Source organism: Podarcis tiliguerta (genome assembly GCF_965153285.1).
Source record: "Podarcis tiliguerta genome assembly, chromosome: 4".
In the NCBI taxonomy this organism is placed as follows: domain Eukaryota; kingdom Metazoa; phylum Chordata; class Lepidosauria; order Squamata; family Lacertidae; genus Podarcis; species Podarcis tiliguerta.
Window position 1 is genome coordinate 35,442,413 of NC_139537.1, and position 19,402 is coordinate 35,461,814.

The window sequence follows — 19,402 nt, forward strand, 5'->3', positions numbered from 1 at the left end:
TCTCTTCTCTGCCCTCCAGCACCCCCCTCCCCAAATTTTCCCCAACCCAAATGGCAACCCCCCCCCCCCTATAAATGTCTCTAAAAGGATGAGTGCTGTTTCAACTATTGTTGACTGCCTTCTAGGCCCTCTGTGTTAGAAAGGTAGGTTAAATTATGAAACTAATAATGCTAATAAAGATAATAAATGTAACAGACTTATGTTATTTTGCTGCATGTGCACCTTGAAAGTGCATTTGTGCAGCAACTGCATTCAGTAGCAGGAAGTAAACATAGAACAGCCCATGATCTTGCTTGCTTTTCTCGTTGCCTGCTTAAAACATTTAGGCAAGTTTATCCACACGTGAAGCAATTATGTATGGTCTATCTCTTTTTAGCTACTGTTGGTTTTAATAATCTTTTGAATGTTTTAAAATACCTGTTTTTAACCATTTTTTAATCAATAATTTTTTTTGTTTTATAATTTTGTTAACCACTTGGATGTTTTCTTAAAATCAAGTGGTATGTCAGTTTTGCTAAACAACCAATAATGTAGGCTTTCTGGTAAAGTTTGAATTGGAAAATTTTCTGGTGCAGGTTACAATTATTTATTTATTTTACTTATAGTTAGTAAACAAAGCTAAAAAAATTGAAACTACTAAACCCACCTAATATTTATATGCATTTGGCATCCATACATGGTTACTAAAAGAATGTATGCAATGGAAAAAAATCCATAAAATATAAAGCACTGTAAAAGTCTCTACCCCCCCAATCCCAGAGTAGAGCTAAGATGAAACTTGTTTATTTTATGCTGGTTTTGGGATGAGTATATAGTACTCTATCCTATAAATCGCTTTGCTGATGGAACTGATTCCATGGTGGCTATAATCTTAGGAAATAAAATGTAGGTGAACCACCCTGAGATTTTATGAACAGTAGTAGTAGTAGTAGTAGTAGTAGTAGTAGTAGTAGGTTGTCGTCTGTTTTCTGTTAAAGACTACGGATTGCAGCACAATCCATTACTGATTTGAGGCAGGTGTACCAATTAGTGAGCAAATTAAATGTTGATATTAGATTTCCAGGTTTCATGGGAGATGTATGTGATGAAAAAGGAATGTAATGATTGTTAGTAGAAATCATCAAAGGTAGAAACAGGAAAAAATATCTATATGATGACATATTATTCATTGTCCTATGCAAAAATTGGAAAAAGGACTGCATCTTGGAGTTGCTTCTGTTTCTTCAAGATTTCTGGCAGAATTAAAAGAAAATCACTTACTAAGCCATGCAGCTATTAAAAGCTTAGGTGCATTTGCTATGGGGGGACTTGGCAGTCCTTGTTCTTTTCAGGAGATGTTTCTCAAAGCATATATATCAAGCTATATCAGCTATAAGAAGCTAAGAAGAGGTTTTCTAGATCAGACAATGGCTGGTCAGCTGTCCACAAGCATAAATAGAAGATTATGAAATCAAATTCTGTATTTCCATCAAATCCATGCTTTTTATTTTAGTTTTATTACTTTTCATTTCATATGTATTTCACATCGTACTTTACCCTGCTTGTCTTTATTACTACTGCTGGTATGTCACTGGTGATACTTAATGGCAGTGGTAATAAACCCTTACAGTAATTAATGCCAAAAGTACACCAGTGGGAACTAGTTGAGGACTGTATCCCATAGTTTGTGAATAGAAGGTAGCTCACAAACTGATTGTTCTCTTTTGACATAGCCAAGCCAAATTTATGGATTTGAGACTAATGCCAAGTAGCAACTTGTCCATGGTCTGGCTTGATCCCGAAACCCAAACCATGGGGCACCTTTGTACTATTAAACACTATTCTTTTCACATGTGTTTTACATACAGGATTTGGAAGTTTGTGTGAGACTCTGTTGTCAGAGAAAGTAATAAGCCACAGTTGTCCATGCATTGGTAACCCCGGTTGGATTACTGCCGTTAGATTACTGCACAAACTTTGCTCCACTCTATGTGGAACTCTGCGTGGGCTTGATCCAGAAGTTCCAGCTAGTGCAAAATGTAACAGCTAGATTACTTGTGGGACAAGTTGTCACCAGCATATAACACCTTGCTTCTTGGGTTTACACTGGCTGCCAGTTTGGGCCAAGTCCAGGGTGTTGCTACTAACATGTAAAGTCCCTATATTGCTCAGGACCAGGTGAGGAATTAATCTGTTTAATCACTGTTTGCAAGTTTTCTAGAAGCAACTATATGCACAATCTCCCCACTTTCCCCTTTATTTTCATTTCCTTTACTGTTTGCTTGATTCCATATCCTCTCCTTTTGCCACTTTATCTTCCAATTTGATGAAATTTGGAACAGCACAGTACAGTCAGAGACACTCACTACTCCCATTGGAGTTGTGTGACTCACACTTCATAAAATGCTGTCACCAGTAAGACATGCAAAATAGTTTTGAGTCTGCCCATACTCTCCTGTTTTCTGTAGTGGCATCCAAAGTTTGAGAAACTATGTCTCAACAAGAATGTGTATGCCGTGATAAGATTAGTTAGGAGCCACAGGAATTCCTAACTTCAGCTAGTGTGTTCAGACTATTTCTCTTAATTATTCCACTCACATTGTTGATCTTTGTTATTTACAACAGTTTCTGGCAATGAATTCCAAAGAGAATTTCTGTGTTGTATGAAATACACTAAATGAATTTAATTTCACTACGCTTTCAGGCCCTTTTGATACATCAGTTCAATAACATTTATAACAACAGTAGAAAGAATTTTCCTAACCTCTAGTTATAAACAAGAGTTGTTCTGTGAAACTAAATATTTAGTTGAGAAATTGGTGAGAAATTCTGACATTAGTGATAGCCCAGAAGCTATATCGGGAGATTCCTCCCACTCTTGATTAACTTTTTTACTTGTTACTTTCTCTCTCTCTGAAATATATAAAACAGAGCTGCCTGGATACTTAGGTGATGTGCAGATTTTAAATTTGGGGAAATATGTTGATGCATCATTTTTACATACTTAATATCTCACTGGTTGCCATATTTATATTAATATTTATAAGATTTTTCTTTTAGCTTCGGGTAACTTGCTTGAGACTTTTTTTTTGTTGATTTTGCTAAACTTACTCCTTGTTTTGCACAATTGTATTATGTGATACACCATAGTTGTGCTTATGGTGTGCATGATAATAGTGAGGTGTCAGTTAGGCTTATTGCTGCTACAATTTTAGGCGCTAATTACTACTATTTTACTATGGACAGAGATGTTTTTAAATCTTTAATGCAAAAAATAATAATATTTAGGATTAGTGTATTTTCTTGTTCCAAGCCTGTAATCCTGTATACACTTTCTAAGCAATGAGAGCCCTATTGAGCACAGCAGAACCTAACTTCCAAGTAAATGTGTGCATAGTACTGTGTTATTAGAGTTCTGCCTCTAGACATAGATGATATGTGCGGCATTAGCTGAGTAGACTATTTTCTAGAACTATTGAAAAGTGTTGTATAAGATCAAACTAATTAAACAGTAAGCTTAAATAAATCTTAAAAACAGGTTGTACCAAGGCTGCTGGGAAAAAGGAATTTAACAATGGTTGATTGTTATGGGAATAAACCATTGTTATGTTCCTTCTTCCCTGCAGGCCTTGGTGCAACCTGGTACCCGCAAAGCATCTAAAAGAGCCTCATTTGAATGTCTGCTACCTCCGCCCACATTCTGCTTTAACACTTAAAGGTAAAGGACCCCTGACAGTTAAGTCCAGTCGCAGACGACTAGGGTTTCAGCGCTCATCTCGCTTTACAGGCCAAGGGAGCTGGCGTTTGTCCGCAGACAGTTTTTCCGGGTCATGGGGCCAGCATGACTAAGCCGCTTCTGGCAAAACCAGAGCAGCACACAGAAACGCCGTTTACTTTCCTGCTGGAGCGGTACCTATTTATCTGCTTGCTAGGTTGGCAGGAGCTGGGACCGAGCAACGGGAGCTCACCCCATCAGGGGGATTCAAACCGCTGACCTCTTGATTGGCAAGCCCGAAAGGCTCAGTGGTTTAGACCACAGCACCACCTGCGTCCAGCCTTAACACTTACCAGATGCAAACTCACAGTTTTACTATCAGCCAAAATTCTCCTCTACTCCAACCTCTCTGTTTGCCATCTAGTCTGATGAAGGGTTTTGGAAAACATAAAAACGTATGCACTATTTAGCTGGCTTTACTTTATGTGTGTCTTATACAAAGTTTGCTTGGTGCATGCACAAAGTTAAGTGATGTGTGTGTGTGTGTGTGTGTGTGTGTGTGTGTGTAACCCAAGTCATGGCTTGCTGCTTGTGAAACTTGCTTTTAAGCATTGGAACACCTTTTTGAAAGCCCATATCCCCACTGTTTCTGTTGTAAAGTGCAGTGCACAGGACTCCATAGTAGCATTTTCTAATCTTGATTTAAATTGTGATAGTTTAGACCAAGCTTCAAACTAGCTAATGTGACCAGAAAAGTCTTGCTGAAATCAGTGGGTTAATAGGTCATTTTCTGGAGCAAATGGTTTGCAATCTTAAATAATAGCACCGAACACTTGCCTCAAAATGTCATGGTCTCAGTAACTTAAAAGGTTCACACTGATCTGAAGCCTGCTTCATAATCACCATTCTGCCGGAGTATATCTGTTTTATATTTCTAGTAAATATTTTAACAGTAAAATTATTTTCCCCCTGCCTTCCTTTCTGTTCTAGTTCACATTCTAACAGCTTCTGAGATGCATTTTGTAGTAACAACAACAATAATATCCTCAATCCATGCATGTTATTCTTCTCAAAGTGAGATGGATGGCTCAAGTTGATAAAAAAAAAAATCCCATAGCAAACCTGTTTTGCTATATGCAGCACATTCCAAACCACACAGCTTTTGGAGTGAAATTTCCCACGCAAGTCACTTGATCCACAAAGAGTACCAACTGCCTAGTTGGTTTTTTTAAAAAACAATGCAATTCATGCATTCAAAAAAGAGCAACAGATTTACAATTTAGAAATATTGTATAACTATATGTAATAACATTTTATTTCTTTCTGCACACATAACTATTGCTTGGGAAAGTATGTTGAGGATGCTTAAGTTGTGCTTAATACTGTAGTCTATAGTTCGTTTAAATTTGGTTGGATTTGTATTCTTGCCTTTATACTATGGAAACATTAGTGGGTGTGCTATCTAGAAGCACAGGGAGGGAATTCTTCATTAGTCATTACTATTCAGATTTAGGTTATGGTCCGCTTTCGTTTCCTAAGCTCTTCTAGAAAAGCGGATTGATGGCAGTGTCATCCAAAGACAGTTTGTTGTCTGATGTGAAGGGTAAGATGCCCCCTTCCCCTCCCGTTCAGCATACAGAAGCTGAAGTAAGTTAACATTTACTTCAGTAATGACAACACTACTGCACAGCATATATTCTACGCTTTGCCTAAGAACAGCAATCTCGTTTAGGGAATACAGAGCAGGCTAGGTAGCACCCACAGCTTTGCTCTTAAATAACGGGCTGCTGCTCAGTCACTATTCTACCTGATGCCTGCCCACTTACACAGATTCCGCAGTGCCAGTGTGCATTTTGTGAGCAAAGCAACATACACGCTTCCAATACCTGCTGGAGTGCATGGCTTGGGCTGTCTTGTCTTTCTACCGGGTCACTTGATCAGATGATGATGATTTTATTAGTTGTATCCTGCCCATCTGACTGGGTTGCCCCAAAAATATAAAAAAAAAACCATAATAAAGCATTCTACATTAAAAGAGATCTTTCCCAGGGGGTCTTTCCCAGTTGTGCTGTCATTGGCATTCCGGGAGAAGATGACTAAATGAGTCATCCAGCCATCCTAGGCCAGCAACACACAAGCAGTGCTGCTGGGACGCAGATTTAAGGGATGGGGACAGCCAGGAGCAGAGACTCAGGGTGGCGAGGACAGCTGGAGGATTTCGACCAGGCCCCCTAGCATCTGTGCCAGCTGAGGCAGTCATGTTCTGTCTTTTGGTAGCCTCAGCTTTGATTCACTGACAAATCATGGTTTATATTAGGAATGAGCTTACCTTTTACCTCTCTAACATTTAGTATGCCGTTTCCGTAGCATTTTGTCCTGCTTCGAAAGCTACATGACAAGAAATTGAAACCGAAACAGAGGAGAGCCACAAACCTATCAAAGAGCTTTAATAATATAACATGAAAGGAACTAACAACACTGAGATAATGCCATGGGCCTACATTGTTTTGAAATCTTTCCGTGGGAACATGTGGGCATTATAAATAGTAGGCCCCAGACTAGTGAGCCTTACCTACAGCATAGCTGTCAACCTTCCCTTTTTTTGCGGGAAATTCCCTTATTCCAGCGCCGCTTCCTGCTGCTATCCCGGATTGTTTGATATCCCGTAGACTGTCTGCGGGACAGGTGAGGCTGCTGATCCCTTATTTTCAAATCCGAAAGTTGACAGCTATGATCTACAGAGGTTCATCTCTGTATCTTTTGAGCATGTTCAGTTGGAGGGTAAAGACCTACTAGACTTGACAAAACACTAAAGTAGAACTTGGGGAACAAACGTCCTGAAACTGGCCTTATGTGCCTGTGTTGTGCCTTAAGCTATGACTTTTGCCACATTTATTCCAGATCAAATTAAATAATATATCAAAGAATTAAAATTTGTTGTCCTAATATCCCCACAAGGAAGTCAGAATGCTAGGCATATATTACCCCCTGCTCTTTCAGCCACAGTTCTGTGAGACTGAGAGAAGTGACTGGTCTAAGGTCACCTGGTAAGCCTTGTGGGCAATCAAAAATGATAACCTGGGTCTCCCCAGCCTTAAGTCCAACACATTAACCAGTGCTGTTTTTCTAGAAAAGAGGTGCCAGAACTCACCATGAGCTCTTCCTTTGTTCTATTATAATGGTAATGGTACCCACCTGAGAGATGCCAGAACAGGGTTCTGGTGAGTTCCGGATGAAAAAAAGCCCTGACCACAATACATAAGTTTTTCTTTTAAAGTTAGTTAACCACTTAACTTAACCACTTTTGTAGTATTTTAACTGTAAACAAAGAGAAAATGATACTCATGTTAATAAATATGTGCAGGAACAAATGTCAATAAAAATGGGGGGGGGGGGGATAAAAAGAGAATACTGATAACAAAACAAACCACCACCAGTTCACATTATGGGTACAGTACCTGCATCTTAAGTTAACTATATAAGTTAATTTAAGCCAACCAGATGTCCAAATAGGTATCCATACAAAACTAATGTATATATTTGTTTAAATGTAGCCAGAGCAGCGAGGTCCTCAGACCATTGTATAATAGATGGTTGGCATTTATCCTTCCAGGCTCACAATCTATAAGTCTCTTAGCAACCATAAGGGCTCAAAAAGCCCACTTTTGTTGTCCTGCTGTTATTCTTCATACCACAGGAATATAATTTAGAAGTAAATGAACATCTGCAAATATCAATGATTTTGCCTCCCCCCCCAACTGATGTGGATAACAACTTCAGTCCAAAGAGAATATATGCCTCAATGAGGAACTGCAGTTTATATCAAGTCATCCTCCGCGCAGGTTAACGTCATTTATTTTGAGATAACATATACAAAGTAAAACTGCAGAAATTGCAGAGTTTAAGAACATGGTATAATGTAGCACACCAACAGACAAGATGACAACAACAACAAAAATAAAAAACATAACCAGTTAAACAATCCAAATAGCAATATGGAAAGTTAAGTAATGGGTGGGGTGGAGAGGGTGAGATAGGAGATCAAGTTATCATAACCGAGTCCCTCTAAAGGCAGTTTTGAGATTGCCGAGGGACTAGTCCCACTCTACTGCATTAATTAAAAAAGGAAGGGGAATCAAATAGATTTGAATATTTGTGATGGTTTTGTAGTTTGTACACCAAGGACTGTGTGTATTTATTCCTTACTTTGATATTGCAATGTTCTGTCTAATATGGCCCAAGATGGTCACTTGAAAGCAGTGGTTGCTGTGCTCTTGAAGCGCACTGACCACATTATTGACAGATACACTATTCATTCTAGAACTGAGTTCAGGGGAAACTGCTTCTGCCTGAAACATTGAGGGAGCCCAGTCTTTTTTAACATTTACATTGCTGGTAGGTATATGTATAGAGAGCAAAGCAAGAGGAAGCCAGGCTCATCCAGTAGTAGAAGGGGGGAAATCAGCAGCTATTTTTAGGTACATTTGGATGCAACCTAGGTGAAGAAAACATGGTATTCAGAACATATGCCAAATGATCATAGATTTCCAGATTTCAAACTCAATTTATTTGCAGTCAGATACCTAAAATGCACAAGAGAATAACCATATAACTTAATGAGATATCCACATTTGTGAAACCATGACATTGTTACACATAGCACAGTTTTGATAGTCTTTTCTCCTGCACTGATTGTAATTTCAACTAACTCAATTTCAAATCTGTTGCCTTTGGAAGAAACTGAAAACTTCCCAATATTATTAGTATGCGTGATTTGCACAGAAGATACTTCTAAGATAACTGAACAGAGACAGAAACCATAGACATTTGTTTTACAAAGAAGTAGAAAGGGGTTTGTGGGCTCAAGACTTGTTCCTGTAGTGTTAAATCATAGTTTGCCATTATGTCTGGACCATCTACTGAGTTGGGTGATGCTGTTCCAAGGGGGGGTGGGGAGTCATTTTATTATGTTCTGATATTTAAATATGTATTTTTTATAGTTGGATATATGTGCCTGCATCTAAAAAAAAATATGTAAGAGATAAACGAGAAGCCAGTTAGATAGATATAAACTGAGAGTATCAACTTATTGATAGCATCAACATATTGGGAGAACCTTCTTATAGACAAAATATGGGAAGACATTAAGATTCTCATCTTAATATCCTTAGCTATGCATGGAAAGTCTCATTGAAGTTAATGGGCTAAAACACATAAAAATTAGTGCAGAGCTGCATCCTGAATGAATAATTGATCATTGTCAATTTCCTGTACAAGTGTTCACTGAGGGGAGAGAAAATTTCATGCCTCTGAAAACAGATCTTTCATTAATACCAAAAGCCAGAGAGAACTTATGGAGGGTTTTTGGGTACCCCCCCCCGCTAGGACCAGTTGAAAGTTGCAGTAATATACATGGCAATGACCTGGTTCACACTTCACATTAACACATAAGCTAAACTGTTGCTTAATGTGAACAAGCAGGGTGTTGGTACACTCTGCTCAAACATTTTTACAATTCTGTTTCTGCTGCTGCCGCACAATGAATGAAGCAAGCCTGAGTCTGTCTTGTCACCTTATCAAACCTAGGCTTGTAGCTTTACCCCTCCATACAAACAACGAGAAACAAGCCAAAAATGAACTTTATTTGGAGAGAGAGAGGAAAAAAACAAGCTTGGATTCTAGACAACACAACAATCCAGACTCTGGCTTGCGATGTCTGGTGCAGCATCATCAAGAGGAGATGGGGGTGCCACAGAAACTTTAGAGCAGCATGTTCAAGCATTCAGCAAATTCCCGTTAAATCATAGTTTGCTTTCAACCAAGGCTTAAGGTGGTATGCAAAACTTATGTGATTTTGTAATTTCAGAACCTATTCATTCTTTATTGCTTGGCATAATGGTGCTTAATTCGTTAAGTACTTAATTTGTTCTGGAGCTCTGTTCTTAACCTGAAACTGTTCTTAAGCTGAAACACCACTTTAGCTAATTGGGCCTCCTGCTGCTGCCGCGCTGCCGGAGCACGATTTCTGTTCTCATCCTGAAGCAAAGTTCTTAACCCAAGGTACTATTTCTGGGTTAGCGGAGTTTGTAACCTGAAGCGTATGTAACCTGAAGCGTATGTAACCCGAGGTACCACTGTACATTAGGTGTTGCTAATTGGGGTTTCCCCACAAATTCCTGTGAAATTATCATGTTTTCACCTTCGTGTTTAAGGATGTTTTCATGTCCACAAGAATACTGGATCTGAATATGCACACGTTTCTTGATACAAAAGTGGCAAAGAAAGTTGTACATATTGTACAAGAAGAACATATTGTAAAGCGTAAAAATGTCTTACGCATTCATAACTCCAGGTGTCGTTATATGGCTGTGTCAGGGACAAGTGGCAAGTAAGGTCTGGGATGTCTGGAAGGCTCAGTTTCTGAATCCAACAGAAATATCAGTCTATATTGAAAAGCTTTGCCTCATTTGTGCAATTCATTTTAGCCTACGGGAATTGAAAATAAAGCTATAAATTTTCACAAGAGTCTATTTTGACATGAAACTGCCTTCAGAGCATAAATGAAATGTGTGAACTTGTAAGCTATTGTTTTCCTTTGGTACATATACTTTGTTTAAATTCTTTCAAGGATAATTATGTATTTAATTATGAAGGAACTTGCATACTGGGTGTCACTAGTGATTTATGCAGTGCAGTATCCGGCCCATAGCATCAGTAAGTGCTAAATGCTCCAGAGAAGGAAACCAGGGCACATAGGAAATGACACATGCCCTGTTGTTCACTTCCAGCTTCTGGCAGTCAGATCTTTGGGGATACTTTTAGAATAAGTGCACATGATGCCTGATAATTATTTGAGTCTTCCAGGAATTTGTCTAATCCCTTTCTGGCTCCCAGTTACAATTTTACTGATCATGGTATCCTAGTGCAATGAGTTCCACAGGTTAATCTGTGCATTCTGTACAAAAGTATTATTATTTTGCACCTGCTACTTTATTGATTTAATTTCTTCCAGAAACAAATCTATTGACCTTTACCTTAAACTTTTACAACCCTCGTATGAAAGCCCTTTCATAGGCCTATTAATAAAGCAACAACAAACATGTTTCTGCTAGTTGGGGAAGAATTCCACACTGTGTTTAAAATAAAAGGGCACTCTGGATTAACAAGTGGTGTGTTTTACATTTCAAAGTATTTCATAAAATGTATTGTTTGTACAAATCTAGTGCCTCACAATGAGATATCATTACCAATGACATTTTTAATAAGCAGTGATCACTAATAAAGTATTAATACCATGGTGTATTTATTATAATCAACCTGTAAGTTTCTATTTAGAGCTTATTCACTTAGAGTAGCTTGTGTATATACACATGTATAACATTTATCAGAAAGGTGGGTTATACATCTGTTAACCTACATTTCCAAGTATAATTAAAGAACATGTGGAAAACTCTGTTGGAAGGAATCGCAATATTCATATTTTTGTATATAGCCCTTAAGGGCATCCCTTATTTAATATAATCATATTTGAAAGAGTTATCCCCTGTTTCAAATCACTGTTCACAGGACATAAAATATTCTCCTGGTGGCTATATGTATATTCTATATATATTCTCCTGGTGGCTATATGTATATTCTATATATTCTCCTAGATGACTATATGACAGGCAGTTCCACATTGTCCATTATAATTGCATTGATAAAGCAGAAAACTCACTTGATTGTGCAGAGGAGGTCATTTATGTGGCAGAGGGAATGAATAAATAATTACATTGACAAAAGAGGCAAAGGAATGACTTATCTTTGGTATTTAAAGAATGCTAACTAACTTGCTTCCCAAGAGATGTGGACACGTATTTTCCAAATACTATCAAGTCTCTTGGTGATTCTGAAGGTCTCAATCCATTCTGATGTGTGCATCAGAAGTAGATCACCTATTAGCACCAGGAAAGCAGAGAGTGGGATCTGGCTTGATTCCCCACTCCCCTAAGTATGATGAAATTATTAGATTAGCTGTGTTTAGGCATTTAAACTGTGCCCCTAATGGTGGCACCGATTTTTGCACAATCTTGCATTTCTTCTACTTGATTTTGGGTGATTTTCCTCCTTCCCCCACCCACACTGCAGCAAAAGTAAAAAAGGGGGGTAGAGAAGGGAAAGATCCATTGCACAAGCCTCTTTCCACTTTGATGTTCACATGAGTACACACAACCACATATTGTTTTTTCTATTTCATATGCCATATTCACCTAGTAGCATCTGTGTTTCCAAATAATCTACTCTAGATAATGCACTGGTGTATCATTTAAAAAAGGAATCAATATAGTGCTCAGTATGCCAAAGTCTTGAAGCATATATAGATGGGAGATTATGTGATTTTTTTTCAGTGGATATAGTTCAGTTGTCTACAAATTAAGTAACTTTTAATATCCATCTAGAGTCAAAGTTTAAATTGTTGTACTGGGCTTTCTTTGAAATCACAAATGCATCTGAAATTCTCTTCTCTATATAGGTCTTAGATCAACAGTGATGAATTCAGCAGCAAAACTGGTTCACACGGTCACTTGAAGTGGTTACCTTTTTAGGTGCAGATTCTGGAATATGGCAGTAAAGCTAGTTTTTTGTGATATTAATAAAAAAAATAAGTATTTCATCTAAGAGCATGAACTTGGCATTTTGAAGTATCAGAGTGAAGAGTTGGCATAGCCGCAAACTCATCTGATTGCCCTAAGGCAGGCCACTATTTCAGTCTCTAGTCTCAGCCCTCCAGTTATAGTATGAGGCAAAATAGCGCTGACCTAATTTACAAATTGTTTTAAGAGCTGCCAAAATAATGTAAATGTTGAGGACTCCAGCTTCCATTCGTCCCAGCCAGTCACGAATAATGGAAGTTGCAGTGTAGCAGCGTTTGCAGTCACAGTTTCCCCATCCCTAGCCTAAAGTCATGGCAGAGATTAACTTTAATCCACAGGTTTGCGCCCGTGTGCGTGCACACAAACAAGTTTTTGGTTTCGTTTTGTTGTATTCAATTGTTTTTTCTTTTCCTTTTTTTTTTTTTGCTGAGGAATTTTTTTGTGGGGGTCTGGCCTGCTTTTTTAAAAAATCAATGTTTTATATGCTTTGGGATATGTGTAGGTGTTCCACAGGGTGTGTGTGTTTTTTTTGGGGGGGGGGGGAGGACATAGTTTAGAGCATCATCAGCTTTCCACGTCCTGTGAAATAGATATTTGATGCTGACCACAACAGTTTATTAGATTTCTGTATATAATAATAATAATAATAATAATAATAATAATAATAATTTATTATTTGTACCCCGCCCATCTGGCTGGGTTTCCCCAGCCACTCTGGGCGGCTTCCACAGAAACAAAAAATACAGTAAAATATCACAGATTAAAAACTTCCCTGAACAGGGCTGCCTTAAGATGTCTTCTGAATGTCAGGTAGTTATTTATCGCTTTGACATCTGCTGGGAGGGCGTTCCACAGGGCGGGCGCCACTACCGAGAAGGCCCTCTGCCTGGTTCCCTGTAGCTTTGCTTCTCGCAATGAGGGAACCGCCAGGAGGCCCTCGGAGCTGGACCTCAGTGTCCGGGCAGAACGATGGGGGTGGAGACGCTCCTTCAGGTATACTGGGCCGAGGCCGTTTAGGGCTTTAAAGGTCAACACCAACACTTTGAATTGTGCTCGGAAACGTACTGGGAGCCAATGTAGGTCTTTCAAGACCGGTGTTATGTGGTCTCGGCGGCCGCCCCCAGTCACCAGTCTAGCTGCCGCATTCTGGATTAGTTGTAGTTTCCGAGTCACCTTCAAAGGTAGCCCCACGTAGAGCGCATTGCAGTAGTCCAAGCGGGAGATAACCAGAGCATGCACCACTCTGGCGAGACAGTCCGCGGGCAGGTAGGGTCTCAGCCTGCGTACCAGGTGGAGTTGGTAGACAGCTGCCCTGGATACAGAATTGACCTGTGCCTCCGTGGACAGCTGTGAGTCCAAAATGACTCCCAGGCTGCGCACCTGGTCCTTCAGGGGCACAGTTACCCTATTCAGGACCAGGGAGTCCTCCACACCAGCCCGCCTCCTGTCCCCCAAAAACAGTACTTCTGTCTTGTCAGGATTCAACTTCAATCCATTAGCCGCCATCCATCCTCCAACCGCCCTCCAGCTGCTGTAATTATCCTATAAAAATGAATTGTAGTTAAAAAACCCCACCAAATAATATGATTCCTCAAAATATTTTTTGAGATTCAAAATTTTCGAGTAGGTGCTCTGGTGTTTTAAGTTTCCTGCCAAATTAGCTGCTTCTTCCCTTATGCTTTGAACCGAGCCTTCATTACTATTGCTTATGATAGTGAGTTTAATGTTTACTTCTAAAAATGGTTTGTCCCATTTGCTATGGTGGTATTTAACAATGGGCACTGTTCTGCAGGAAGTTCTCCTGTTAAAATAAACACTGAATGCATAAGGGCAGCAATTATTCAGTTAAATATGTGGTTATCAGGCTGGGGTATCCAGTGGTCCCTAGGATAGTTATTTATAGTTTGAATTAAATAATCTTCTATTTATTTTCATCTGTACAGGAACTGTAATAATAAAATAATCAGAAACCACAATACAGTGATACCTTAGTTCTCAAACTTAATCTGTTCCGGAAGTCCGTCCGACTTCCGAAACATTCGAAAACCAAGGTGTGGCTTCTGATTGGCTGCAGGAGCTTCCTGAACTCAAGTGAAAGCTGCATTGAATGTTTGGCTTCCAAAAACGTTTGAAAACCAGAACACTTCTGGGTTTTCAGTGTTCGGGAACCAATTTGTTCGTCGAGAACCAAGGTTCCACTGTACTAACTATTAACTATGTTTGACCAGGATGAATGTGACAATATAATCAAATATTCTTCAGTATCATAGGTTATAGTCAACTTATTTAAGTAATGAGTAATATATGATAGTATAGCCATTATTTGTGATCGGTCTTCTGGCATTCCACCTCTCTGTTCACTGAAACTGAAGATCACATCAGTGCATCTATATGTGTGCATTTATATGCGTGCATATATGTGTAAGTGTGCATCTATCAAAACTCAGGTCTTTGTTTAGAAACTGACTTGACTCTGATCAAAATGGTAATGGTTCTCATTTTTGTTTAATGGGTGAATCAGTCATGTGTAGAGCAGGTAGCCAAAATGATGCCCTCCAGGTGTTTTGGTCTGAAACTCTATCAGCTTCAGCCAGCGTGGCCAATGGTCAAAGAAGGTGGGAATTGTAGTCCAGCAACATCTGGAGGCCTCCCATTTGGGTTTCCTTGCTGTAGACAAGGGCCATTTCAAGTATTACATTTTACAGTGAACTCTATTATACAGGTAACTCTCATTTTAGGCACATCCAATATGTGTGTGATTGCACACACACACACACACACACACACACACACACACAGAGCACTGAATCTGGAAGTAACTTGGAAACATCATAAAAGACATCACTAAAAGGGCAGGGACAGATCAGGAACGGAAAGAGGTGTCTCACTTGCATGTGATTTCATGCAAATGCTCAATGTCCCAGAACACAAACCCCATGCAAATCGGGGGTTGCCTATACAGGCTTAAAATGTGTTTTATGGTTATCTGTACATTTATTAAAGCACGTGTTTTGAAGTATGATAGACCTCCACACTCCTGGAACTTCTTGATGAGCTGTGACAACCAGCAGGAAAAACCAATATAGGAAAACTCATTTTTCCTTGAAGTGTCCCCAAGAGGGTTTTTTTAAAAAGAATTTTGAGCTATTCACCTTGCAACCTGTTTCAAATCTCTCTGTTTTGGGAGGTAACATTAGTGTTACCTAGGGGTAGGTCCTTTTCTGTTGTGGCACCCACCCTAAAGAGTACATTGTTAAGTGAGGTTTTCAGGCCTTAAGGCTATACTGCTTTAGGCAGTTGGTGAAGACCTGGCTTTGGGGAAAAATGGTTTTTGGTTAATTTGGTAATTTATGCTATGTCAGTTCCATTTTCCTCTTGTGTTGCTAGAATTTGTTAAACAAGTTGGATATTGTTAAATGTATTAATTGGATTTTTTAAAATGATTGTTGGTTCTATTCTGTTTTTACCAATATTTGCTAGCTGCCTTGAGTTTATTTGGAGAATAGTTTGGATAGATTTAAAAAATCAATAAATCACAGGTCAACTTACTATATTGTATTATCAAGTACAAATGAATCAAATGGTGAGATCATCCAAGGCAAATGTTTATTCAGGTGCAAAAAACCTCAAGTGAAATTATTCTCTGAAGGTGAAATGACCTGATTTTTATAGTGAAGTCAGAACTAATAGGATTATTCTAGTTTCTGTTTTACTTCTAAGTAAGAAAAATAAGATGGACAGGTTGCTCTAGAGACACCTGTACTATGATGGAAACAAAAATATAGATAACTGTATATTGAGTATGATGCTTGGAATAGTGCAAGAAATTCATAAAAATTGGCCCCTTTTCCCAGGTGGGCAAAATCCATAGCTGTCAACATTTCCCTTTTTTAGAGGGAAATTCCCTTATTCTGAATAGGATTTGAATAGGATTCCTCGCAAGAAAAGGGAAAAGTTGACAGCTCTGGCAAAATCTGATCATCTAGAATTTGGAATTGATTGGGAGAAGAGAGGAAGCAACAGACAACCAAGGAATGATCTGGACATGTTCTGTAGTTCACCCACCATGTTTTTGTTCTACCGGTTATCTATCTTTGCCTTTGTATATTTTACCCCGTAATACTTTTCTGTATAGAAGAAATATAACTGATAGCTACTCCACTAGGACTTTCCAGAAGCTTTACTGACTTTCCATGGTGAATCAAAGTGCAATGAGCTTTCTGATTGTACAGAGTGAAGTTTTTACTGTGCTTTATCAGTTATATTGTATTGAGAAGCTTCCGAAGCAAGAAAGCATAGGATTGTTTGCTGTAGGATTTGCAACAGTAGTGGCCAGTGTGGTGGGACAGAGCTGTGGAGCCAACTTCTCGAGACTGGTTTTGGTACAGCTTTTATGTGAGCAGCAGAGAGGTTGGGGCTGCCTGGACACGCCAGAGGAGCCAATCCAGCATTCCCAAAGGTGTGTCCACAGAGCCTCACCTCACCACTGCCTTGCCCACCCCAGAGATATCCAGGTAAACTGGTGTAGCTGGTGCCAGGATGGCAGCTCCACTGCTCTGCCTCATCTCGTCAATTAATACTGACTTGCAACACTAAAGAATACCGGTAAATTACAGCTGAATGGTTTGTGTTCCAAGTCCCAGTGAAAAGGGCCACTTTTTGAGTGTATGCTGTACATAGTGATAAACAAATTTCTAGACTTTCTGTATGTGGAGGACATTCTAACAGGTTTCTTTACATATAGCAGCCCTTCCAGAGGTGGAGTTTTTGTCACATCTGTCTTGAACCTCCCAGTGGGTCCGTATGTGTTTCCCTTGCTCTTTCTGCTCACCTGTCCACTGCCCATACTTCTTGGCTGCTTCCAGTACCATCCTTCTTGCAGTGTGTGACCCCAAAATTTGCCAAATAAACTCTTAAGACATATTAAATCTTGGAATCATAATATACCAATGTCAATATAGCTAGTCGTGTTCATCCATAATATTTAGCTAGTCTAATAAAAGATGTCATTAATTATTTCTGTCCTAAAACAAAACAACAACAATAATCTTCTCTGTGCTCTACCAATGTAATGTGTGTTTGGTATGAACATAGGGAGAGGCTTTCACACCTAGTCTATATTTCTTCAAGTTTTTCTTAGTTTCTTTTAGATTTTTTGTGTGCTGGTTTTAATGTGTTGGTTTTTTGCTTAGAATATTGTAAGTTGCATTAAGTTGCTGTGGCAAAAAAGGACTAATAGGATAATAATGATAATGGATTTTCAGTACAAGCCTTCTGGACCTCACTTCAGTTGAGAAAGAAGCATGCCTTAAAAGAGGAGAGGCCATTAAATCTTGACTCATGTTTGAAAATATCACAGAATGTGTGCTATTCTTATATGTCTATTTAGTTTGAAAAATGCTTCAATACAAACAGTTTCAAGGTTAGTTATTATTATTATTATTTGCAAAAGTGAAGTTGGGGCATATGCTTATCAGTGCAGACAAGATAATTTGTGAACTGAAAAATTATATGTTTTGACTCAAGGAGATCTGTAGGTTATGCTCAGAGCAGATTCATTGAAATTAATGGGTTTAAGTAACTGAAGTCCATTGATTTTATATAGTCTAATCTTTGAATATGGCTAAGTTGGAGTTCATTTTCTGCGTGGGTAAATGGTAAAGGTAAAGGGACCCCTGACCATTAGGTGCAGTTGTGGACGACTCTGGGGTTGTGGCGCTCATCTCACTTTAGTGGCCAAGGGAGCCGGCATACAGCTTCCGGGTCATGTGGCCAGCATGACTAAACCGCTTCTGGCGAACCAGAGCAGCGCACGGAAACGCTGCTTTTGAACTGCTAGGTGGGCAGGATCAGGGACCGAGCAACAGAAGCTCATCCAGTTGCGGGGATTCGAACCGCCGACCTTTTGATCAGCAAGCCCTGGGCTCAGTGGTTTAACCCACAGTGCCACCCATTGTTGGTACATATTGCTAAAAACAAAGAGATCATAGGCATGTTACTGTAATTACATCTTCATATGTTTTAGAATATTTATTGTGATGCATCTTGTGTAATAAGAAAAAAACCAACCCAGATCTTATATTCATTTACATTTCAAATTAAGTGATGTTTTCTATTGCCCACATACTCAACTGATTTATAATAAAGAAATATTTCAGTTTGGGGAAATACTTGGCTTTGATTCTCAACAAGTTAACCATTTATTTATGTTTGTTATAATTATTCATTGCTGCCGTAAACTCTTGTTTTCTACAAAATATGTTGGTATGTTTTGAAAGCAACCATGGCTACTGTCCACTTAATTCCAATCCTTTTTAAACCAAGTTTTATATTGTACATATTACCTCTGTATAGAAATAAATGTTAAAGGGTATGTTTGAATCGACAGTGTCTTAGAAATTGCTAGTTTTAAAAATGAGTTTTTGGTTAAAAAGCAGAGAGAGATTATTGACTTTTGAATATATTTTTGCAAATTTTAGGAGGCGAAATTAAGGATGGGTAGACAGGCTCTGCGAATCTGGTGAGGTGATGGTAAGTGATAAAGGACTGTACAGCAGCAAGGAATTGGTTATATCTAATAATCAGTTCTGTAGGAACTAATGAAAAAGCATTTCATCCCTATTGATATGCCTGTGTTTCTGCTGTTGCATCTCTCCCTGTTCTCATGCTGTTTGTTTCCCCTTCCTCCTCATGCCAACTCCTCAGCTGCCAATTTATTTTATGTCACCTTCTCCATTTTGCTGTTCATGAAAAGTAGCAGATTAGCATCCTCAAGAGAGGTCAATCCAGTTAAGAGTCTGAGCCACCTGGTTTTTACTGTCCCACTTTCAATATTAATATTGAGGGTTTTTAGTACTGTCCATAAATCTTTGGGATAAAACCACTGGCAAGTTTTCCCTACTCTTTCCCCTTCACATCTCTCTTGTATGGTATTCTGTCTTTCCCCACTAGGTGTACACTGACCAGGAATAATAAAATGATAATTTCTTAGAATGGGTATACACTGTGGGTGTCCGCTGACCACAGGATTTTGTTCAGACCTTGATGATGTGCTTTGGGGGAAAACCTGCTTTCA

General features: G+C 39.0%; 1 protein-coding gene across 14 annotated transcripts in view; it reads left to right on the forward strand.

Annotated features, from left to right (window-relative positions):
- Window positions 1-19,402, forward strand: part of BBX (BBX high mobility group box domain containing) — a 118,658-nt gene that overhangs the window by 17,178 nt on the left and 82,078 nt on the right. For 8 of the 14 annotated variants that reach the window (XM_083438341.1, XM_083438348.1, XM_083438352.1 and 5 more), the window contains one exon: window positions 18,807-18,858. The exons of the other annotated variants lie outside the window; for them this stretch is intronic. Coding sequence is in view for 7 of the 8 variants with exons in the window: in XM_083438348.1 (XP_083294474.1) it covers window positions 18,856-18,858 (3 nt within the window). In the remaining variant the exon portion in view is untranslated. The remainder of the gene's footprint in view (window positions 1-18,806; window positions 18,859-19,402) is intronic. 14 annotated transcript variants of the gene reach the window in all.